Source organism: Psammomys obesus, unplaced genomic scaffold, assembly GCF_907164565.1.
Source record: "Psammomys obesus unplaced genomic scaffold, mPsaObe1.curated_primary_1811, whole genome shotgun sequence".
Classification (NCBI taxonomy): domain Eukaryota; kingdom Metazoa; phylum Chordata; class Mammalia; order Rodentia; family Muridae; genus Psammomys; species Psammomys obesus.
In genome coordinates this window covers 43,141,332-43,166,799 of record NW_026592118.1, presented here as the reverse complement: position 1 = coordinate 43,166,799, position 25,468 = coordinate 43,141,332, and the positions used below count along the sequence as shown (strand labels likewise).

The 25,468-nt window shown below is 39.4% G+C and overlaps 1 protein-coding gene across 1 annotated transcript in view; it reads left to right on the top strand.

The window, feature by feature from the left end:
* The window catches only part of Cttnbp2 (cortactin binding protein 2), a 153,762-nt gene that overhangs the window by 51,580 nt on the left and 76,714 nt on the right, over positions 1 to 25,468 (top strand). The window contains exon 3 of the mRNA XM_055612788.1: positions 16,438 to 16,659. Within this exon, the coding sequence (XP_055468763.1) occupies positions 16,438 to 16,659 (222 nt within the window). The remainder of the gene's footprint in view (positions 1 to 16,437; positions 16,660 to 25,468) is intronic.

Genomic DNA, 25,468 nt, shown 5'->3' with positions numbered 1-25,468 from the left:
ATAGATAGATAGATAGATAGATAGATAGATAGATAGATAGATAGATAAATAAATAAATAAATAAATAAGGAAGTACTTGCCTATTCGGACTTCAAGATTTACTGTGATCAAAGAACAGGCCAATCAGTTCCTATTGGAGACAATCCCTGTCCCCATTACTATGGAACCCACTTGGACACTAAAATGCCATGGGCTACCTCTCTGCAAGGGTTCCAGGCCATCTCCATGAGTGGTCCTTGGCTGGAGTATCAGTCTCAGAAAAGACCCCTGTGCCCAAACTTTTGGGATCTGTTGCTCTCCTTGTGCAGCTTCTGTCTTCTCCAGGTATTACTATCTCCCACTTCTTTCATAAAGTTCCCTGCACTCTGCCCAAAGTTTGGCTCTAAGTCTCAGCATCTGCTCTGATACCCTGCAGGGTTGAGCCTTTCAGAGGCCCTCTGTCTTAGGCTCCTGTCCTGTTCCCTGTTTTTTTCCCTCCTCTGATGTACATCCTCTTTGCCTTTCTGAATGTGGATTGCCCTGACGGGGGAGCAGCATTACCTGGCCACAAAGGAAGACAATCAGCCACTCCTGATGAGTCCTGATAGACTATCAGAGGGAAGGGGAGGAGGACCTCCCTTAGTAGTGGACTGGGGGAGGTGCATGAGTGGGGAAGAGGGGGGAAGATGGGATTAGGAGGGGAGGAGGGAGGGAGCTACGGGGGGGGATACAAAGTGAATAAACTATAATTAATAAAAATAAAATAAATTTTAAAAAGACTTACTGTAAATCAAGTATATATATATATATATATATATATATATATATATATATATGCATGAGCAGAATGAATAAAGAACCAAGAAATTGATCTGCACATGTATTTTCAATAAAACATCACAGAAATTTATTAAAGAAAGGATGCCCCCTTCTCAGCAAATGATTGGGAACGGTGTCTATATGTGGAGAAGTCAGACACCTTATTGCAGTTTGTTTGTCCCCATGCTGAGATGGAGCCCGGGGCCCTGTGCATGAGAAGCAAATCCTCTGCCACTGAGCTACCTCCCCAGAAACTGCCTCTCCTACATCTGTCACCTCAGTAGGAAATCATATACATTCAACTAGCTTTATATGGACTGAGCAGGATATATATATTTTTATGTGTGTGTGTGTATGTATGTATACACACACATATATACATGTAAAACAACAAAGAAACAAGATCCATGGATTTGAGAGAGAGAGCAGAGGGACTATAAAAGAAAGGTGGGGAAAGGAGAGGAGAGGAGAGGAGAGGAGAGGAAAGGAAAGGAAAGGAAAGGAAAGGGAAAAGGCAATTTAGTTATATTTTAATTTCAAGAAAATATTTTGAGTGGATGAATATAAGATCTAAACCTCTAAAACTTTTAGAAGAAAATCTTCAGATGTCCATAAAGTAAGAGTTTCTTAGGACACACACACATACACACACAAAACAAACCAAAAACCCATGAAACTTAAAAATGTTTAACATGGATGGAAAACATCTCCAAAAGTCTTATCTAAGGAAATGGACAAGTTATCTATAGAGTTGAAGAAAATATTCATGACATGCATGTTAAACGACCTATGTTCAGAAAACATAGAGAGTTCTTAGAGCTTAATAATCATTAGGCGCCCTTGTTAGAAAGAGAAGAGTATATACCTCAGCAAGACAGCCAAAAAGCGGGTGAGCCAGATGTGGTGGTGCAAGCTACAGTCCCAGTTCTCAGGAAGCTGAGGCAGGAGGATCTCAAGTTTGAGGCTATTTAAGGGTATAGAGGAAGGAATACCGACTTAAATTTACCCTCACCACAACCATCACTATCACCCACAAACTAGGTGAAATGATAATGAAAAGGCTAGAATAGGCTAAAGCGTGAGAACTTAGTCAATCTTAGCTATGTAGTGGGTTAATAAACTAACAGTCTCTGTAGGTAATTTTGTAATACATTTCAAAAGGCTTGAAAATATTTTGACTTTTTTATTTCAGAATCACTTCAATGGGTGTCTATTAATAATGTATTTACACACACAGGCTTGTTAAAGCAATTTGAAAACAACCTAAATGGTAAATATTATATAAGATTTTGATATGCTTGAATGTGATGGATTTCTATTTTAAAATTGTAATAGATTAATTTTTAAATGAACCATACTTAGACAATATGATGGGACATAGAATCCCTGAAGTCCTCAATAATGGCCTTTATTGTATCCTTAGCGGGAAAAAAAAAGTAGCTGGGGTTTTATGGTCACTGTACTTGATGAATGGATGATGGATGATGGATGACTTTGTTTTCATTTTATTTTTTTCCAAGTTGTTCAGTAAACATTTTAAAAGACATTTTAAATGTTTTTAAATAAGTTTTAAACAGCACAGGCTGGGTTTCTTTTGTTAATATTAAGTAATAGTGCCTGCTACATCTTAAATTATATTCTTTAATTTTAAATATTCATTTATATTAATTTTAGGTAATGATTGATCCCAGGAATAGAAATGGCCACTTCTACCATCTGTTCAAGTAACGGTTAGTGGAGAATATACTGCTGTTTGAGCTCCAAGTCGTAAAGACAGGAAGGAAGTACACCTATTGTCTAAATGTAAAGGTCTGGTACTCGTGGCAGAGGAGACTGGTCTTCCACATCCCAGCTCTGATCAACGGGAGTGGCTGCTTGCTGTGATGTATTTAGACAGAATCTGGGACAATTCCTGAGTTCAGCTGCTAACTTCGTAATATTGACACTTCGTAGGAAAGCAAAAGAATGTGGTATTTGTATGCCGTCCTTGTCCAAGTTTGGGGAGATGGGAGATCATTTCTTCTACAGATGAGCGTGGTCCTCTGTGCCTGTCTGAGATGAGCCCTGGGAAATGTACCATATGACATAAAGGCAAAAGCAAAACACTGAGAGAATTTGGGAGAGAAGATTATTCCTGTTAAAACAGTCTAATTCATGAATTCTGTTAAGATCTGCCTCATAAAATTTATAGCTTATTGATACATACTTTCCAGACTTTAGTAGCCTCATAAACCAAATAAATAAGTCAGTATTTATTTCTGATTTCTGATATGTACTATGCTATTTATAGCATAACAATTTTGGTCCACCCACACAGAGCGATTTCTGTGGGCAGGTGACAGAAAGGTTGTGTGGTAGAGGGAGACCAGAGGCAGCAGTTAAAAACTTGCCTCTTCTCAAGCATAACCCCTCACTGAAGAGCAGCTTGTGTGATGCAAACAATCTCCCTTCCTCCTGTATGTCTTCATGCATGTACACATTGTCTTAACATGGAAATGTGGAAATGAATTCTTCAGGTAAGTTGACATTTTACTCATAATTCCTGAACTTAATTTTTATTCTTATCTGGTGAATTTCTAAAGCCTTTTGATCATTGGAGGTTGGTGGTTATCTCCTAGTAAGGAGAGCAAGGGCTGTCTCTGACATGAACTCAGTGGCTGGCTCTTAATCACCTCCCCCTGGGGGGTGCAGCCATGCCAAGCCACAGAGGAAGATGAGGGTGCAGCTAGTCCTGATGAGACATGATAGGCTAGGGTCAGATAGATGGGGAGGAAGTCCTTGACTATAAGTAGACTAGGGGAGGGGACTAGGGGGAGAAGAAGGAGGGTGGGTAAGACTGGGAGGAGATGAGGGAGGGAGCTGTAGCAGGGATACAAAGTGAATAAATTGTAATAAATGATAAGATAGATAGATAGATAGATAGATAGATAGATAGATAGATAGATAGATAGATAGATAGATAATAAAAAAGAAACCACTCAAAACAAAAGGTGACTTTTACATTATTTGTCTACTGTATACCATCATCACCCACTAGGCACATGCCAGTGTCACTCCGGGGCTGTTCCCACCCCTCTCAAAGTGCTCATTTCTGGGAGCCACAACTTATGTCTGCATTTCTTTCTCTTGTACTTACAACTGAGATTTCCATTCCTTTCTTCTTTCAAGAGCTCATTTTTTTGTTCGTTTGTTTGATTTTGTGATGCTTGAACTCCTTGCCACTAAGACAGATTTAGGGCTACATGAATTTAATTTTAATGTTGGCTGATTGGAAAGAAAAATCCATTTCCCTCTCTCAGTTTTGGATTGAAATAGCTCAGGGTTTGCGAATGAAATAGTTTAGAAGCCAAGTGCCTCTCTGACTTGTAAATCCCTCTGTTACATTTCTCCTGCATGTTTCTTTAGCCTGTGTTTGACGCACAGGTGGAGACAGAGATTTGATGCCAGTTTTGTGCAACTCATTATATCTTTGGAAGAGCATTTACTCTTAATTTCTTTATCACATTGACCATAATTCATTTTGTTAGGCATCATGTGTCTTTGAATTCTAGACTGATGAAGCAAAACATTGGACATATTTGTGATTTGTGGGTTATCTTGTGATGGTTCATAAAATATCTCTTTAAAAATGAAATCAGGAGGCTGGAGAGATGGCTGGAGAGTGGTTGAGAGCACTGTCTGCTCTTCCAGAGGTCCTGAGTTCAATTTCCAGCAACCACATGGTGGCTCACAACCATCTATAATGGGATCTGATGCTGTCTCCTGTCATGAAGACATATATGCAAATAGTCTGCTCATGTGTATAAATAAATAAATCTTTAAATATGAAATCAGATATTGAAAGCTTCAGTCTATCATTCTTTATATACTTCAGTGAAAAATGAGCCCAAGAGGACAGGTGGTTTCCATTCAGATATCTTTTTTTTATTATTATTATTAATGAAGCCCAAAGTTGCATTGAGGGTGTGTTTTTTGGACATGGGGTGTCAGTCTCCATTAAGTTATTCACATGTTGAATGCACTATTGATTAAAATTAAAAAGAATCTAGTTCATACTTGGTTCTCTGTCATCAAACTGACTATTTCTGTTTCTCTGAAAGTCTCTCTTGTCAGGTTGGATTCATCATTTCAGCCATCACTCCTACTTGATAGCTTTGGTACCCAAGGCATGAAGCTATGTTGGGTTATGCAAAGCTGTGGGCAGCATTTCTCAGTAGTCTTCAAGCAATATGATGTGTATTAATGCTGGTGTCTGGTTGTTTTAATTTTGAGGTTGTCAGGGCTTTATGGAGAAAAAAGATATAGGCAAACCACTTAATTGTCAAACTTTATTTTACACATGGATGATCTATTCTGTAAGAGTCTCGAAGAAAAAGACCTAAGTCTGATTAAATCTGTTAGCACATACAAAGCTCTAACTTTCTGAACAGTCTTGTTTTAACTTTTAAACTTTGGTTTTTTGTTTTTTGTTATTGTTTTGATTTGCAGTGGTTTGAATAGAGTTATACATAGCATCCATCTTTGACGCCTTTACTTATCTTTCAAAATATTCTTGTCAGAATTGTCTTTTAGTGCTCAGAAGTATAGGGTTTGAATAAAACTGCCTAGGTATAATACCATCCCCTGTTGAGCGACCTTAGAGCTAGTTAGTGACTTGTTCTAAGCCTTCATCTGCTTTCTATAAAATGTGAATTAAAATAATGGCTACTACCTAGGCCGTTTGTCAAGGGGCCATTAATATAAACGAAGAAGGTGAATATTAAACTCTCAACAAGGTAATCTTTTATTAGTATTTATTTATTAAGTTTTCATATATTAATAAATATATGTACATGTATGTAATTCCAACTTCCCATAAGATAAATTTATTTAAGTTGTTTGTGTTTTTACATGGATCAGTGTTATCTTTCATAACATTATCACTGCAAGTCACACAGTAACTTTTAGTTTCTTTTTCTAGGAGGATTACAGATTTGTCAGCTGTCTAGTACTGTATTAGAACACCTGAGTATTTCTAAGAAGAATGGTTTACTCATCATTTTGTAGTTTCCAGGTGATAAGTGGTTGAGTGTGCCCATTGCTTTTAGACTTTCGGTGCAAGTGAAAGGTAGCACAGAGCAGTGCCTCAAGGTTGGAGTGTATTATATAGTGAACTGTTCACCTCATGACCGAGAAAGAGAAGAGAGACGAGGAGACCTGGTTCCACAGTCCCCTCAAAGCTTGCCAGGCCATGATATATTAATTAAGCCTCCCACAAAGCCCTTCCCATAAATGTGTTCATTACCTTCCTGTAGTACCAAGCTGGGAACCAATCCATTAACACACATGGCTTTGGGGAACATTCTAGGTCCAAATTATGTCAGCGTGCAATAAAAAAATTAAAAAAAATGTGGACATATTAAGTATTCCTTGTTTTCTTTCAAAACCTGGTTGTTTTGAGCAATAAGAAGCAAAGGAAGTCTGCAGTACATTTACGTTGTTGATTAACAGTCAGCAATGGCTGAGGTTTTGCTTCTTGACTGTGGATTTCTCCACAAGATTTCATAAAACTTCATGCTGTGATGAGTCGTGGTTTAAATGAGGTCTGTCATATTCTCAAGCATTTGAATATTTGGTCCTCAGTTGGTCTGTTTGTCACGGCTTAGGTTTGTGTGGCCTTGCTTCAGGAGGTTTGTCACTGGGGTGGCTTTGAGGCTCCCAAGTCTGCTCTCTCTGCTGCCTGTTGGCTGTTTTGTGTGTGAGCTCCCAGCTGCTATTCTTGCCACCATGCCTGGTGCTTGATGCCACACTTCTCCACCATGGCAGTGATGGACTCTCATCTCTATGCAACTGTAAGACCCAAATAAACTGTTCCTCCTCGGAGGTGCCTTGGTCATGGCGCTTAACACAGCAACAGAAGATTGATTTATATACTAGATTTAAGGGTTTCCATAGGAGTCTATTTGAGTAACAAATTAGTCCATCTTTATAATGACACATTTTCTTGAAATGCATTTCACGCTCAAGTAATTCTGAAGCATAAACCAAGAAATTACCTGTACATTAGCTGTTCCTCCTAAGAAAAAGGCTTCCTCAACCCAGTGCAAATCCCTTCAAGTCATTTCTTTTCACCTTGTCTTCTTATACATAAAACATATATTCAATATTGTTGAATACGTTTAGTATTCTTTGTTGCTGCCATATCCTTATTAACTATTTTTTTTCTTTCTTAAGAAATGAGATCTTTCTGTGTTACCAAGGGTTGGGTAAAACTCCTGTGTTCAGTCAATCCTTCTGCCCAAGTCTTTTGAGTCCTAGAAGTCTGAGTACATGCCACTGCACCCAGCTAGTGAGCTGCCACTCTTAGAAATAATGAAATATGGGCTAGGGATATAGCTCAGTTGGTACAGTGCTTGCTTACCATGTAGGAAGCCCTAGGTTTGATCTCTAGCACTGTAAACCTCACTGTGGTACTATACACCTGTAATCCCAGTACTTGGGAAGTGGAGGCAGGAGAACTTAAAGATTATTCTCATCTATGTAGTGAGTTCAAGAGTCACTTAGGTTATGTCTCAAACAAGACTGACGTTCAAAATACTCTGTTACTTAGTTCAGTGTCTTAAGAAAGGGAAACTTTGTATAAGAATGTTAAGATGGATTAGAATGTTTATTGAAAAGTAGGTTAAAAAGATTGTAAATGGCTTGGACTTGCATTCACCTACAAATGCTTGAATCTAAAGCCTCTGATATTTCAAGATAGAACAAAAGTGTGAGTAGGAGGTACTTTCAGGTAAAGAAGAAGCTATCCCAAGCAGTTTAAGGAATAAGGATGATCATGAATATGCAGTTTTGAAAGTTTGAGGCAGAGAGTGACTGCAGAGATTCTGTTGTTGAAAGTCTACACGGACAGAGTACCTGTTACATTGGATCCACTTTGAGACAAAGAACAGTCATCACATACGGACACGCATGCATGCACACAGACACACACACACAAACACGTGAACCAAAGAGCAGATACTTTAGTCCACTGTGGAGCTCTTGAAAATGTTTCCATCTGGCATCAGATCAAATGGCTGCATACTTTCTGGGACCCCTTGGCTGTGTCTTAGACAGGTGGTAAACATGTCCTCTCTTGCCACCATGGAGAATAGTTTCTGTGTTGTGGATTCTGACTTTGAGCCTGGTTCCTGAGCTCTTTCCTCAGGAGGCTTCTGGCTGCATATTCTGTTTGCTTAAGTCTGTTAAGTGCTACTTTTAGCCATCTGACAAACATGCATTATGAATGTGTTGTTTTCCTTGTGCTGGGTTAATTGTGTCAGTTCAGTAGAAGCAATCCATTTGAGAAGAGCTCAAAGGAAAGTGCTAGAGGGAGGCACAGCCCAATGAGGTTCACAGTGAGTAGATTCTCAGTAGAAATCAGATTACAGACTGATGTCTTGCTGGCCAAACCAGTTTAACTATGTATGTGATGTAGCAAAATGGACCACACACATTTTCTGTTTTTGTTTTTTTTTTTTTAGACTTGAACCCCTTTTATCAATGGTAATTCACCAGAAGTTTGCCATTCCACATTGGCTAGTAGCGTGCCAAATATACACCAAGTTTGCTGCCTAGCTAGTTGGGCATTTAAGTAAATCACCAATGCCAAGCAACCTATTAGTAAGTTCCCAAAGCTTCCAAGCTACTAAATCTTCCCAGGTGTCTACTTGGATCAACCAGGTTCTAACTCCAACCGGAAAAAAAAAAAAAAAAAAAAAAAAAAAAAAAAAAAAAAAAAAAAAAAACTCGTCCACTTTTGATAGGATATATGTATATCAAAACATATTTTACACCTCTCTTATTATACTAGTGAAAAAAGAAAGATATTTGTTATGGTCTGGAAATAGCTTGTACACTAAAGAGTGGGGTTCCAGCTGGCTGTACTATTTTGGAAGGTTCTGCAGCTTCACTGGAAGAAGTAGGTCACCAGAGCAAGGTCTCCAGGGATTTATCTTGTCCTGTGGCATCCTTCTTCCTCTCTTCTGTCTACCAAAGATGAATGTCTTCTGCCATATGGTCCCACCTCCATATTGTTCTGTCCCACCACAGGTGCAGAATGAGCAGAATAGGTAAGTTATGGGTGAAACCATGGGCCCAAATAAATCTCTCCTCCATTAACTTGTTCATGTCAGGCTATTTTATTATAGCTCTGAAAATCTGACATGACTTTCAGTATTAAATATATGAAGATGTTTTAAAAATCAATTGTAGAGTGAGTGATCTCCTGTATGTCATTGGAGGAGTATGGTAAGAGTGGACATCACATCCCTTCTCCACCTTTTGATTGAACTCAAGTGTAGTACTGATTGCAGCACATTTTCTTCAGGTCATGCTCTTATCTAATCTGTGACTTACTTTCAACTCTTGCATCAAGGTGAACAACTGCATTCTTAATCAGGTTGCACTCAAAAGTGCCTCTTATATCATATAATTACATAGTTCCATAAATAGTGCTTATAATGATAAGACAGGGATTTAAAAAATATGTTGAGTATACATAACATATAAAGACATTTTTTTATATATTCATAAAATGAAGTTGTTACCTGAAAATTGAACCTAACCAGCATGAGTTCAGGGGTTAGTTTAAAGAACACATTGATGCTCATTCATAGAAACTTGACATATCTATGATTTTAGGAGCATAAAAATATGATCAGATTTGTTGTCTACAGGAAAGATGTCTTACAAAACAAGCGAGTCACAGAGCCTGCCATTGAGTTCCTGTCAGAAATAGTTCCTATTCCCCTTACCGTGGGAAACCAATTAGTTACTGAGCTACCACGGGCTACATTTGAGCAGAGGTTCTAGGTTATAACCATAAATGGTCCTTGGTGGAGTGTCAGTCTCAAAAAAGACCCCTGTGCCCAGGTATATTTGATCTTGTGGAGCTCCTATCCTTTCCACATCATACAAACTCCCCCTTCTTTCATATGATTCCCTGCACTCTGCCGAAGGTTTGGTTATGAATCTTAGTATCTGCTTTGAAACACTGCTAGGTAGAGTCTTTCAGAGGCCCTCTGCCGTAGAGGACCAGTCCTGCTAGGCCACAGAGGAGGACTTTGCAGCCAGTTCTGAAGATACCTGATAAAACAGGGTCAGATGAAGGGGGAGGAGGTCCTCCCCAATCAATGGACTTGGAAAGGAGAAGGGAGGAGATGATGGAGGGAGGGTGGGACTGGGAGGGAATAAGGGAGCGGGATATAGCTAGGATACAGAGTTAATAAAATGTAACTAATAATAAAAAAATAAAATTAAAGATAAAAAAACACTTAAAAAATACAAAACAAGCGAGTCTTGATTTCTCTCACATGGATATATAACTAGTTAGTGGCAGATACAGCTGTCATTTCTGTCCTTAAAAAAAACCTAACGTATAGCTCTTTGACTTCATTGTAATGGTTAGTGACTATCTGTATTTACAAAGCAAAATAATTGGCATTTCTATGTTTACAATGTAAACATATTATATTATAAACATAATATAAAATGTGCTTGCATATTTACATAATTATGCAACATTTTAGGGAGGAAGATTTTTTTAATATATTCTCATGCCAAATTAGGTCATTAAACTTGCTAAATATTTACAGTTTTATTTGGTGCAATCAAAATATTGTACATCTTTATAGGAGACTTTTGTTGATTTGATGTCTATAAATAATGTTTAAAACTTAAACCTTGGTAGTTATTTATATTTTCAACTCTTAAATATCTATCATTTCTTTGTAGTGAGAGAAACTTTGAACAACTTTCTACTAATTATTTGGGGGTGCAAAATTCCTACAAATTGCCCTCAGCCACCGGGTGACTAACGAAGCGAGAGAGGCTCTGCCTACCTCTCTCTACTTGGGTACTCATTGTGTTTTCAGCCTTTCTCTATATCCAACTCCCCCATGTTTACTCCGATTCAGTTACCACTATTCTGTTCCACTTCTACTTCAGCTGCAATATTTGAATGACCATATGGAGCATTTCTATATACCTAGCTCACGTCACTTAATGTCTTCCAGTTCCAGCCACGATGCCACAATGTCAAATCTTCATTTTTATGGCAGAATAATCAGAATAATATCTTTCGTATGTAATGTACATATGTATATATTACATTTTCTTTATTCCCATCTATTTATTTCAGAGATACATTAATAGATTCTATACTTACTCTAGTAGATAAAGCTAAGAATTTTAAAGCAAAACTAAGTACAACAACAAAAACATAAAAAATTATTTCACAGTATAAAAGAATTTATGTTAAATATTCTCAAACTATAAAAGCTTTTGGGCAAAACTAGAGATGTATTCTCAATAAATGTAGTTTATATGGTTCAAAAATTAACTTTATCTCAGTAATCAAAAGGTCATTCAGATTTAAGAATAGATTATGTATTCAGAAATTATGCTCAAGTACACAACAAGGACATTTGCTCAACCATGTTAGTAGCAGCTTTATTCGTAATAGCCAGAACCTGGAAACAACCCAGATGTCCCTCAACCGAGGAATGGATACAGAAATTGTGGTACATTTACACAATGGAATACTACTCAGGAATTAAAAACAAGTAAATCATGAAATTTGCAGGCAAATGGTGGGATCTAGAAAAGATCATCCTGAGTGAGGTATCCCAGCAGAAAGACACACATGGTATATACTTACTTATAAGTGGATATCAGACATATAATATAAGATAAACATACTAAAATCTGTACACCTAAACAAGCTAAGAAAGAAGGAGGATCCCGGGTAAGATGATCAATCCTCACTCAGAAAGGTAAACAAGTTGGGCATCAGAAGAAGAAGAAAACAGGGACCAGGACAGAAGCCTACTACAAAGGGCCTCTGAAAAACTCTACCCAGCAGGGTATTAAAGCAGATGCTGAGACTCATAGCCAAACTTTGGGCAGAGTGCAGGAAATCTTATGGAAGAAGGAGGAGATAGAAAGACTTGGAGGGGACTGGAGCTCCACCAGGAGAGCAACAGAATCAAAAAAAATCTGGGCCCAGGGGTCTTTTCTGAGACTGATACTCCAACCAAAAACAGTGCATGGAGATAACCTAGAACCCCTACACAGATGTAGCCCATGGCACCTCATTGTTCAAGTGGGTACTCTAATAAGGGGAACAGGGACTGTCTCTGAAATAAACTCAGTGGCTGGCTCTTTGATCACCTCCCCCTAAGGGAGGAACAGCCTTACCAGGCCACAGAGGAAGACAATGCAGCCAGTCCTGATGAGACCTGATAGGCTAGGGTCAAAGGGAAGGGGAGGAAGACCTCCCTTCTCAGTGGTCTTGGAGAAGGGCATGGGAGGAGATGAGGGAGGGAGGGTGGGATTGGGAGGGAATGAAGGAGTGGGCTAAAGCTGGGATATAAAGTGAATAAACTAAATAATATTAAAAAAAATTAAAAATTTTTTAAAAGTTACTAGTGCTAATATCATCAGTAATATACAACATAAAATAAGTTTTATAGGTGAGTAGATGTCCAGTAACAAAAAGGGATTGTTAAAATATAATTTGGGGGCCAGCAAGATGCCTCAGTGGGTAAAGATGCTTGCCAAGTGAGCCTGAAGACACGGATTCTGTCCCCTGAGATACGTGTGTTGGAAAGAAAGACCCAACTCCTGCTACTTGTCTTTTAACCTCCACAGATGCAGTACGCATGCCTCTCCCCAAGTAAGCCAATAACCATACTAAAATGCATGTAATTTGAGTAGGGAATTCATAATAAACATTAACTACTAAAGTTAAGAACAAGGTGCACATTTTCAGGAGAAATATTTGAAACTTGGTTTTGATTTTTAAATTTTATTCACTTTAAGAACATTAGACAGTGCAGTTGACCAATGTATCAGTCTCTTCAATCGTTTCTTTTATGTCTGAGTTTCTCTCTTGCATCTTGGGTTCTGTTGGTGATGCTTGTTTTTCTTGTTCCTCTTCTCTTCCCCAGGTTTTCTGTCTCCAGGATTCCATCAGATTGTGTCTTCTTTATTGCTTCTATTTCCATTTTCAGGTCTTGAACAGTTTTATTTATTTCCTTCATTAGTTTAATTGTATTTTTCTGTATTTCGTTAAGGGGATTTATCTTTGTCTTCTTAAAGGCTTCTGTCATCTTTGTAAGATTGGAGTTATGGTCGTTTTCTTGAGCTTCAGCTGTGTTAGGATATCAAAGGCTTGGTGTAGTAAGGATGGCTAGACTCTGTTGGTGCCATATTGCCCTAACTCTTGTTGCTTGTGTTCTTATGCTGGCCATTATTTAGCCCTTTGCTTGTCCCTGGATGTTCCTGGTACAGCAGGCCTCAGGAAGGCAGCTGTGGGCTGGACAGTGGAGCCCAGGGGACAAAGCTCAGCTCAGGGCAGGGGATTGGTAGGGAGGGATCTAACCTAGATGTTTCTGGTGCAACGGGGCTGGAGAGTGCAGCTTGAGCTGTAGCCAGACTGGAAAAAAAAATTATTATTTGATTTTGGTCACGAAAATTGAACCTAGGATTTCACACGTGGCAGGCAGGCACTGTGCTATGGAACTGAATGCAGGTATGTAACTGAACTTAAGTGTAATGTGCTATGGAAGCCCCAAAGTAAGATTTTTTAACTTGATTAATTTATTTATTCACTATACACCGTGATCAAAGCCCTCCTCCTCTTTTTTCAGTACCCACCTCATGTAGCCCTCCCCCCAATCTCCCCTCTCCTTCTGCTCAGAGAAGGGGGCGGTCTCCATGGGTACTGACCTGCCCTGGCACATTAAGTCGATGCAGGATGAGGCTCATCCTCTCCCACTGAGGTCAGATAAGGTAGCCCAGTTAGGGGACTGGGGTCCAAAGGCAGGCCTCAGAGTTAGATAGGGTTCCGCTCCCCTCTTATCAACTCAGAGAGGGCTTAAAGGAGAGAAGGCTTGGATAAAAGAAGACAGACTGTCACAGACCCTCCTTCGCTTGCTGAATGGTGTAAAAGTGAATATAGGACTTCCATTAAACAACAGCAACTAGAAAAACCACATGGTTGTGCCATTTTATCCAAGGGCAATGCGTCACATAAATAGTAAGGGAAAGTGAAATACAAAATGGCTCTGATTTTGAACTTGGATCTCTGAAGTGACAATCTGTGTGTTGATTATATATTTTGCTTTGAAGAACCTGGAAGCATGAAATGCTTTTAACTCCTAAACCTTGTTATTTTTAAATTTTAAAATTATTTTCTGAAAGGTATTGAAAGGCAGCTTGAGGAAACTGAGCTTTTCATGCATTTTTACTTTTTAATCTAATTTGGTAATAGAAAAAAAAATGTTAGTTTTCCCCATGTCACAGCACTTGTGTTTATCTGGTTTTGGCTTGCTGACAGTCACCTAAAAATGGAAAATCTTAGTTCCGTGCAGCTGTGCTAAAGAAGGGCACTGGATGCAGTATCTCTTGAAAAAACATTTGAGAAAATTAGTCTTGATTTAATATAATTTAGTTTTTCAGTGTCAGTAAATATTTTTAGAATGACCTGAATCAGGGAAAGTAGGTAGTCTTTAATGTATTTCTGCTGTTTTCCATTTTATGCAGAGATTATTGTAGACTATTTATAGGAAATTGCATTTGGTGTACATTACATAAGTGTGAAATTAATTTTGTCACTTATGGGCTGACATTTGGAGTACAACGAGGTTGCATTCTTTCCTAGGAGTCTGTGAACTGTATGTTAATGGCCTTCAACAATAAGAATATAATTTTGTTTTCTTAAATTTTCTGTAGGCCTTTAGAGTTGTACAGATTTTACAAAGTATGAATATATTTTCCTAAATTATTTCATTTTCCATCAATTATCCAGCTAGAACAAAAACAAGCAAATATTTTTATGGCTGTAACTTAGCTTGATTACCATTTGAAATAGAAATTCTGTCAGTACAGAGATAATTTTTTGATAAGAATTTTTTATTATCAATACTTCTAATTTTACTTTGCCTAAAAATTATTTTAATCATGGAAATTTATGGGATGCACTTTAATGATTTGATACATGTAAATACTGGGCAATGATCATGAATTTTATTTTATCTTAAAAGAACGTTTTAGGCATTTTATTTATGTATTTGTTTTACCTATCTACGTATCATCTACTTCTCTGTCTGTCCTTTCTATCTCTCTATAGGGTATGAGAATTTTGCAGCATGTATCTCTGTGTACCACATGCTTTCCTGGTGTCTAAGGAGTCCACAAAATACCCGAGACAGTCATCTTCAAAGAAAGAGAGGCTTATTGTGAATCACAATTTCAGAGCCATCACTCTGTGGTAGCAGCACTGTGGTAGTTAAGGAGGGACTCTGTTATATAGGAGACTTGTTTGCTTTAGGAGGTCAGCCAGTGAAGTGAGAGGGCAGGTTAGTGTTGTCTTTTTGATAAAAAATATATATATTTATTTATTCACTTTATATCCCAAGCAATAACCCCCTCCCTCGTCTCCTCCCAGCCTCACCCTTCCCCTCTCTTCCTGCTCTTCCCCATTCCCTGCCCCTCAGAAAAGGGGAGCCACCCCAACCAACCCATCCCAGCACATTAAGACATATTAGGACTCTGAGTGCATCCTCTGGACTGCCAAAGCAGGGACCAGTGATCAAAAGGCAGTCAACAGAATCCATGTCAGAGACAGCCACCACTCCCCTTATTAGGGGACCCACTTGTATACCAAGCTACCCATCAGGTACATATGAGTTGTTGGGGACCTAGGTCCACTTCATACATGGTTCTTGGTTGGTGCTTCAGTCTCTGCAAGCCCCTACGGGTCCAGGTTAGTTGGCTCTGTTGGTCTTCTTGTGGAGATCCTGTCCCTTCCTAGCCCTTCTATCCTTCCTTCCCACTCATCCATAAGGCTCCCTCCACGGGAGGGGCATATCTGAGACAAGCTATAGACCTCTAACAGGATAGGCTCCCAGGAGGATACGGTGGTGACTAGCTGAGACTCCTAGGAGTGCAGGTAATGAAGACTGAAGAGGCCACCCTCTAACCAGACAGGACTTCTAGTGGAGGGAGAAGATCACCAACCAACCCACAAAAACTTCCACCTAAAATTTACCTGGCCTACAAGATGTGCAGGGATAAAGACAGAGCAGAGATTGAGGGAATATCCAACCAATGCCTGGCTCAACCTGAGACCCACCCCATGGGAGAGAGCCAACCCCTGACACTATTAATGACACTCTGCTATGGTTGGAGATGGGATCCTAGCATAGTTGTGCTCTGAGAGGCTCTATCACACAATGTATAGAAACATGTTGAGACTCACAGCCAAACATTGGAGTCTAGCTTTATCCTAATATCACTCTAGTGTAAATTCACAGTAGTCTGACTTCTTCCTTCTAAGGATTCTACCACCTCCCAGTAGCATCAAGGCCTGCTGCCCGAGCTTTCCACATGCTGGGTCTTTGGAGACACTCAAGGAGAAACTTTAAAAATAGGCCACATGGCTTGCTAGGCTTGTCAGGACTGGGACTCCTCTGGCCTTTAACTTACTGACAACATCGTCAACCTTTATAGCAGCTGTGAGTGCCACTTGGTAAAAGACATCTCAAAACCTCAGGATAAATATCTTCCTGTTACTTTCATTTATTTCCTCAACTTATTTCTCCAATTTTGTTGTAGGCTCGCAGGAAGGAGGTGTTTATCCAAGAACGGTATGGGAGATTTAATCTAAATGACCCCTTCCTGGCACTCCAGAGAGACTATGAAGCAGGTGCTGGTGACAAAGAGAAGCCAGTCTGCACCAACCCACTCTCCATTCTTGAAGCTGTCATGGCCCACTGCAGAAAAATGCAAGAGAGGATGTCTGCACAGCTGGCTGCCGCCGAGAGTAGGCAAAAAAAGGTACCGAGGCATTCTTTTGTTTTTCCTGTAACTGTGAAACAGCAAAACCAGTTCAGGCGGTGCCTGGTTTTTAAAATTTTAGGAAAGATTACGGTAAGTTCTTATGAGAATGAAATGTAACCAAAAAGAACTAAATCACAAAAGTATGACAAAGGAATATTTTCATGGAATATTTAATACTTCCTTTAAAATATGGGTTTGGTGCAAGTGGGCCTCATTTTCCTCGTGTAGTAAAATGTGCTTAGCCAAACATTAGCTTCTTGTACAGTTCAGCTAGCATTCTCTTGTCATATGTAAGTCTCGCCAACTTATTTTATCTAGAATCTACTTAAAACACTTCTGCGTAGGCAGACATGGTGGGCCATGCCTACAATCCCAGGTGCTTGGGAAGCTGAGGCAGGAGGATGGAAAGAAGAAGTAATCCTGAATAATACATGGGACTATGTAAACCAAAGTAAAAATGAAAATTGAAGAAGTTTTTACAAATAGAACTTTTTTGTTATTTCTTTACAGAAGTGAAAGTAGCTGAATAGAAGAGAATGAGAGGTTTCAGGATTGTCACCAAATGTCCTAAAGCCCAGGCTAGTGGCAAACTCCCCTCTGGGATTTGATAGCTACAGAGCTCTGTCACATAGCTTCATTTGAACCAGTCTTTCCCCTTCCTGGCTAGTGTCACTAGCATAACTCACACTTCTTATACTTGAGTACATGTTTCAAAGAAGACAGATTTTATAAAACACACACACACACACACACACACACACACACACACACACTGCAGTCAGCCATAAAGAAACAGAAGTCTCTTATTGTCCCAATAAGCCGCTGAAACTACTGTTCCCTATATAAGCAGTAGTAATTCAGAGAGTCTGTTGCTCTCTGGTATAATTGGTATTAAAATGGGCTCTTTCTCCCTGCCATCACTTAAAGCGTAAAGCAGCATTTCTTTGACCTGTCCGTTTCAAAGTCTTTACATCCCACATTTAACAGTTGGTAGACAATAGCCTGAACGGGCCTTACTAGAAATATTTATTATACTGTCATTTAAGCTGTGTGTTCTTGCAGTAGTCCTATCTCTCATTAACAAATGAATGCCAGCGCTCCCGTAGAGAGGCAGAGTAAGGCAGATCTTTTTATCAGTATTTTATGTGTCAGAAAACTAAAGCACCCGGTAAAAAGAGGAGTAAATGAGAGCGGAGTGCTCCATGGTGGGAAGCAAATGCTTTTCTTCTGGACTCTGCAAGCCTTCTAGCAATCCTTCAGATAACCACCAAGGTCTCTGGAGGTCATCAAAACTCCCCACAAACCGCACGGGCAAAGCCAGTGTGTTGCAGCTGATGTAACTGAAGCTCCTCTGTATTTCCTGGAGACGATACATTTCAATTATGTTCTTAACGTGTCCAATGAGCTGGATAATGATAACCGATTTCTGCTGGATTTTATGCTGCATTATCAAAACTTTAAAAATATTTTGGTTTTTGTTTATTACATGAAATATGTAATTTTCAGAATTTTACTTTAAGTCTGGATTTTAGCATTTCACTTTTAGGAGAAAATAAAGGGCCCATTTGTAGGTGGATCAAAGATTTTATTATTTAGCTGACTTTTTTTTTTTTTTTCTTTAATCAACGCACATCCTGTTTGTTTCTGAATGACTGGGTCATTTCCAACCTGGCTGGGAGTGAAAGGAAATTGTTTCTGTCCTATGGGCCCTGAGAGGCTCATATAAAAACAAGCCAGTGGGCCTGCCTCCCGTGTACAACAGGATACAGGAGTCCTTTTATGGTCAGATTCATTGGCTGTGAAGTCTCAGTGAAAGGCATTTGGGTGGAGATTGTTGCTTCTGCTAGTAGATTTCAGTGTATAAAAAAGATGCACACTTTGTATTCTTCCCTGTATGTAAATTAAAAAAAAAAATGCTGTCTGATAAAACCAGAAATCCCAAAGACATCTTTTTTGGTAACAAGAAAAGTATCTGTCACCTGTAGTATGGAAAGTAAATATTTTAACCAAAAGCTTTCAACATATTTCGTCTATAGTAAACTGTAGTTTAAGAAATCCATTATTCTCATCAAATTTCACGCCTCGCTCCACTGTCACTGTGGAAGCCTTGTAAAGGCAAAGGCCTCATGCTCTGTGATTATCTGAAACTGTGTTTATCTGAAACTGGCTTGCCCCTTTGGTAATTCTCAGACATTTGGCCCATGTGCTGCTGTGGCTGGGCCTGCAAGGCCCAGAAGCTCTGTGCACATACATGTGCTGGCTCCTGCTGAGAATGCTAATAGGAGGGTTAACTGCTTGGTAATTTGTGTGCCAGAGAAACTTGGGCAGGAGTCAATTTGGCAAATAGGTTGAGCCATTTAAACCACTTTGAATAAGCTAATGAGTAGTCAGCATGAAGAATTTTGCCTGGGGTAATCTACCCCCTCTCCTCTGCCAGGAACACAGGGTGAAATGAAATTTGGTGGGGTTTTTGTGTTTGTTTTTAATCTTGTTCATAATCTTTGAATAGATCTTTCATTCTAATGCATTTATTTGGACATTCAGGAAGAAAAAAGATCTATGTATTTTCAAATATTTTATATTTTGAACATATGATTTCTATCTCTAAAATACAAAGTTTAAGAAAGGCTTTTAAAAATAGGCCAAAATCATATCTTGAGAAATTCAGTGAAGTGATATTTTGGCCAGATGAAAATTCAGTTCTATGTTAGATATGATTTCTTCAAGGTGGCAGCTGTGCACAATTAATTCAGTTTCTTAGCATTAAGTGTGCATAGCGAAGCGTTAGCGTTTAGCACCTGATACCAGTATGTCTTGATTTGGACGTAACGGATAATTTCCTTTATCAACTGGCTTGCAGAATTGTTAATCATTTTACATCTTGGTTCAGTATGAGTAGGATATCATGGCAGCGATTGGCTCTTGCCCATGAACAGGGCATTGGGGCTTGCTCCTCTGTCCTGCTGAGGCTGAAGGGCACTGGTTATCCATTGCTGGGGGTTCTAAGTGTGTCCCCTTAGCCCTGCTTCTTCATTTCACTTACTTCCTCTAGGAAGTCTACATTAGGTGTGTATGATTGGCCAAGCATAGTTCACATTCCCTCTCCCCAGCCTCAAGCAAGGTCAGGAAGGTGACTGGTAGACATACTCAGACTAGTAGAGTGGAATCATAAAGCAGAGACATCTATCAGAGGTGATTTCTAATGTTAGACTAAGAAATAACTAGTTATTCTGTTTACTCTTTTGTGTGCCCTTTCTTTCTGTTTTGCATAATTGCACTTTCTTCTACCATTTGTATTCAGTGCTGTTACATTGTGAAATGGCTAGCTTATCACACATATAACTGTCTTTTAAATTGCTTTCTAGATATGTATTGACTACTCACATAGGGGACAGCCATCCATAACAACATTTTTAAGAAGAGTATGCAGAAAGGGGAGGGAGGGTGGGGTCGGGAGGGGAGGAGGGAGGGGCTTATGGGGGGATACAAAATGAATAAAGTGTAATTAATAAAAAAAATAAAGAGTATTTACCATGCTTTGCACATGAAGGATAATTATAGCTAATCCCAGGATCTTTTTGTATTTTAATGTCTTACTGCATTTTAAAATAGACTTTGATGCCCCAGGAACATTGTAAGGCAGCTATGATGGGGACCCAGGAAATCCAGATTGGGGATTTGAGTTGAGATTTTTATGTGAGGTATTTTTGCCTTAACCATGAAAGTAGCAAAACCCTGGCTTCTGGGACTTGCTTTTCCTCTCTTGATGGGTTTACAAAGAAGAGGTGGCTGAAAATCTCCACACTGGCAACTACAGGCTGGCAGAGATAGAAAAAGGAAACGAGAGACCTTTAAACAAATAGTTAGATATTTGTATCTCAGAACTGAGCATATGTGAGTTGTAATAAGGTCATGAGCATGAGGATACAATGGGGGTGTGAAGACTGAGGCAGCAGTAAGGCATTAAATGTTGTGGGAGACATTATTTCTCCATCTGTCTCAACTTTGAGCTAGAGGCAATTGTCTATACATGGCTGTGGAACTCCTCCACATCTACGCGTTTCCCGTTCCTTCTATGAATGCACATGCTTGGTGCGTCTTCATTCATGGCTCCAGTCTGAGTGCTATTCAGGAGCCACACCCACTTTCTCACTCAGTCCTCCAGGCTCTGCCACACAGTGCACTGTGTGCTAAAGAGCCTGGCAACACAGTTCGCAGCTCCTCCCTGAAAGAATGAAAACTTTCAATGATGAGACTAAGGAAACTGGACACTTGGTCACTTTTTAATTTAGTGTAGGCTCCCGATACCTGATACAGCTACCAGCTATGACTTTTTTTTACTGGTTATGATAATAAAATAAGTGGAGTTCAGAAGTTTTAATTTTCTTAGAAGTAGCTAGTCTTTGGCTATCATGGGTAGCTAGGTAGGTTGTTTCCTGTTTGTGTTGAAGTGTGGGGACATCACTAATATTCAGATCATTCATATTTAAACCAGCATATATTTACCACTGAAAATACATTAAAATGAGGCTACTTAATTAATGAAAGGAAAACTTAATATAAGAGAGAATCTGAATATCCATGGAGAGGATAAAAAGATGAGGTTTCCAAAAAATCTGAGCACAGGGGTCTTTCCTGAGACTCATACTCCAACCAAGTACCATGCATGGAGATAACCTAGAACCCCTGCACAGATGTAGCCTATGGCAGTTCAGTGTTCAAGTGGGTTCCATAGTAATGGGAACAGGGACTGCCTCTGACATGAACTGATTGGCCTACTCTTTGATCAACTCCCCCTGATGGGGGAAGCAGCCTTACCAGGCCACAGAGGAAGACAATGCTCAAGTGGACAATTGAGAGCAGCCATCACAGCATATCATGTGGTCACAATGTTATCACTTCCAGTTAGACATCAGCAAAGTTACTCCACAGAACATCCAGACAGCTCCGCCTACTGTCTCAGGAGCTACAGTCTCTGCTTCTAAGGGCACATCACTCACTCACCTCTTTGCTGGGTCCTGTCTCCTCGGGTCTTACAAACACCTAGAGCTCTCCTGCTTCCAGGACTCAGATTCCCTCCGTGCATTGAACTCTCCTTTGATCCTAGAAAAGCAAAAGCCCTTCATCACTTAATGTTTTTCTTTGTTTCTTTTGTTATTTTTTTAAGGTTTAAGGTAGAGAAACAGATTTTTTTTTTTTTTTTTTAATTTTCATGTTGGGCATGAATCCAAGTTCTCAAGCATGATAAACCAAGTTCTGGTACCCGCAGTTCAGGTCCTAACTGGATAGTAGTAACCCCACAGGGAGGAAGTATGAAGGTCAGTCTCACCTAGTCCTAGTTGGCCTTTTCCTGGTGGGATTCTGTTGTTTTCCTGTTTGTTCTTTATTCCTCTCAGGAACCTTCAAATCATTATTTTTTTTAAGATTTATTTTTATTTATTTTTGTAAAAGAGCTAGCTGAAAAAAATTATTACTTCTTTATTATTGGTAGTCAAACTTTCTGGGACATATTTTGTGACTGTCAAAATGTACCCTGCATAATTTATTTCTTTAAATATATCTACTTGCCTAATGCAGTCAGTTTGCTAACTTGTACTTTAAGTAAAAAGAAAAAAAAAAATATGCGTCATCACATATCCCTAAACAATGCAACTTGCTGTTACTGAAAACATTTTTAGCCCATCAGCACTGTGCTTTCTGCTACATGTGTGAAAAATTACAATGATTCATTTTAATGTTCTTAGTTTTATTTTGAATTCGTTTATTCTATAAAAATAGAATGAGTGATGGATGGCTGAATAGATGAGGTCTGTTCTATACAGAGAGAAAAACTAAAGAAAGCAGAAGAAAGAGCAAAAGCAGCCTGCCCGCTTCAAAGTTAACTTTCTTTGGAAGGTGAGGACTGGGAGATAATAATAGTCTGAAAAGGACCCCTCTCCTTCTCTCCCTCCCTCCCTAATGGGTATTGGCGATTGAACCCAGGGTCTGTTGTATGCTCGACATGTATTCTGCCACTGAGGCTTTGGCCTTTGTTTCTCTGATGCTGTAGTTTTGGAAGGTGAGGTCAATAGAGCAGTTTTCTGTTTGGTGATAAGGAATTGTAGTATGTTTCCATTTTAGTTTAGGAGCCTAAAACACTGGCCTCCTGTGATTCTGTCTAAAATATGCATACTGTGCCCTATTGTGTAAGTGAGAGAATCACATGGAACCAATCTTCCCAATGATAACTTATCAAGGCCACACAAGTAAGAAGCTTGGTATGAAACTTGGCACTTCATCTCATCTTTGAGACACACACAGGCACGAGAGTGTGCTCCGGGCTGCTGGGAAGATTTACAGAGCAGATGTTTGATATTTGTAAGGAGAAATGTGCAAAGTAGCGGAGCAAGTCCAAGAGGTAGCTGGAAAGAATCAAGTTAATGACTAAAGTATAACACTTGGCAGGTAGAAACCAGTTTCTGTGAGTGAATTTTCTTGATAAAGATGCACCAAGAGTCCTTTCAGCAGCTGTTGGTAGCATCTCATCCGCAGAAGCTAAGATTTGAAATACCTTCTGTAAGGAGAGGTTAAGGAGGCTGAACACAGTGGGAAAGAGTGAGTGATGGTGGGCTCTTGGGGCCTGCTGAGTTGCTGTCCTGCTGTCTGCAGGCACAACTGATGGGAGAGCAGCAATTAAAAAGACTGTGGGTACTTTTATAGTAGTGGAGTTTGGGGGATATTAGAGGTTAGGTGGATATCTGTTTATTTGGGGGTTTCTCAAATTTGATTCTGAAGTAGAAGATGAAAGCCATAAAAGAAATAAGATATGGTGGTCCATGGCAGAGAACCAGCATGGTCAGGATACACAGTCCCAGGAGAAGAGCTGACTTCAGGGGAGCAAGCCAAGCCCCAAGCGGGCATCTTATGACACTACTCAGAGCATTGCTTCAGTTGCCATGGAGTTAGCTGGTTAGTGAAAGTAGAGGTAACTTTTTTTTTAACTCTTTGAGAATTTTATGGATGTATACAGTGTGTTTTGATCATACCCACCCCATTCCCTTCCCTTTAGCTCTCTCTATCCCTTCTACCATGCTTAACTTTTAAAATACTTTAACATTTTCTGTTGACCTTCAGAGATAAATTAGAAAGGTCATGTGTTTTTTTTCTTTTTTTATTAATTTTTTATTTATTACAATTTATTCATTTTGTATCCCAGCTGTAGCCCCTTTCCTTGTCCCCTCCCAATCCCACCTTTCCTCCCATGCCTCATGTTTTAAGAATAAGCTGTAAGTTGACCTAGCTCATGTTTTGTTTTGTTTTGTTTTTCTAACATTGTCATAAAACTTTTTATTGAAAATAGCATAGAACGTATTGGTTTTTCTCGGGGTGGTACTGGGACTGAACCCAAGCTTTTCTTTTCTTTCCTCTGTTTCATTTGTAACTATTCTACTACTGAACCACACCATCAGTTCTGATTACTTACTTATTTTTTGACCTTTTTTTTTTTTTTTTTTAAATTTGGAAACATGGTCTCTTATAGCCCAGACTGGCCTTGAATTCTTCTGTGGTTATAGCTGAGGCTTGGCTTGAACTCCCAATCCTTGTGCCTGTGCCCAGTCTCCCTGCCAAGTGTTGAGATTATAAGTGTGTGCCACCAGGCCCATTATCTATATATATTCCCTTAATAGTTCTTTGTGTCTTCTAATGGCAACCTATTATTTTGTGCATTTCACATGATTTAAATATGTGTTAGCCAATGACTCAAATTTTCTGAGACACACCCTTTGTAAATGTACTATACACAACACTACTGTTCCTCATTTGGGACTAATGCTACTTAAAATGGTGCTTTCAACATTTTGCACAGCACCATAGAACATGCTGGGTTTTGTTTGTTTTTTCTGGGATAGTTAGGAATATAAACTTGGGTCCTTTGCACAATGCTCTACCACTGATATAACCTCTCAAAACATATAGCCTTACGTTTTGAGACTGGTCTGTCTAAGCTGACCCGTCAGACCTTGAACTTTAAGCTGCTCCTGCCTCAGCCTCTTCAGTAGTTGAAGTTAGCAGGTCTGTACCATCCATATTAGAAAGTCATTATTCTTCAGAATTAACTGTATTGTTAATCACCAGTTGGGGACCCATTTCTCAGGACTATCCGGGAACTGCTTTTCAATGAACAAAGCACTTCAGCATCAGTAGTGAAACTTCACGCTGGGGATGGGGTTCAGTAAAGTTCTGGGGAAGCACAAGGAACTGAGTTCAGTTCACAGCACCCACGGGAAAGACTGTCCTGGCAGCATATGTCTTTAATCCCAGCACTAGGAAGGAGATGAATAAGATATGGTGGTCCATGGCAAAGAACCAGCATGGTCAGGATACACAGTCCCAGGAGAAGAGCTGACTTCAGGGGAGCAAGCCAAGCCCCAAGTGGGCATCTTATGATACTACTCAGAGCATCGCTTCAATTGCCATGGAGTTAGCTGGTTAGTGAAAGTCAATATGGCCAAATCAGTGCGCCAGTCAGTATGGCCAAATCAGTGCGCTCTGGGTTTAATGGTTGACTGTCTCAAAAAATAAGGTAGAGAATGTTTGAAGAAGACTTCCTCATTAACCTCTGGCCTACACACACAATACATGCACATACCCATGTAAACATGTACACACATGCACACTCACACAAACACCCCACATATCCCAAACAACAAAAATAAATACCTGTGACTTCTGGTTGAGCAGTAAGCCATTTTCTTCTTTTGGTCTCATGACACTGTAAGGGAAGTAGATACTCTCAGTAGGGCCACAGTAGGGCTGACTACAGCTG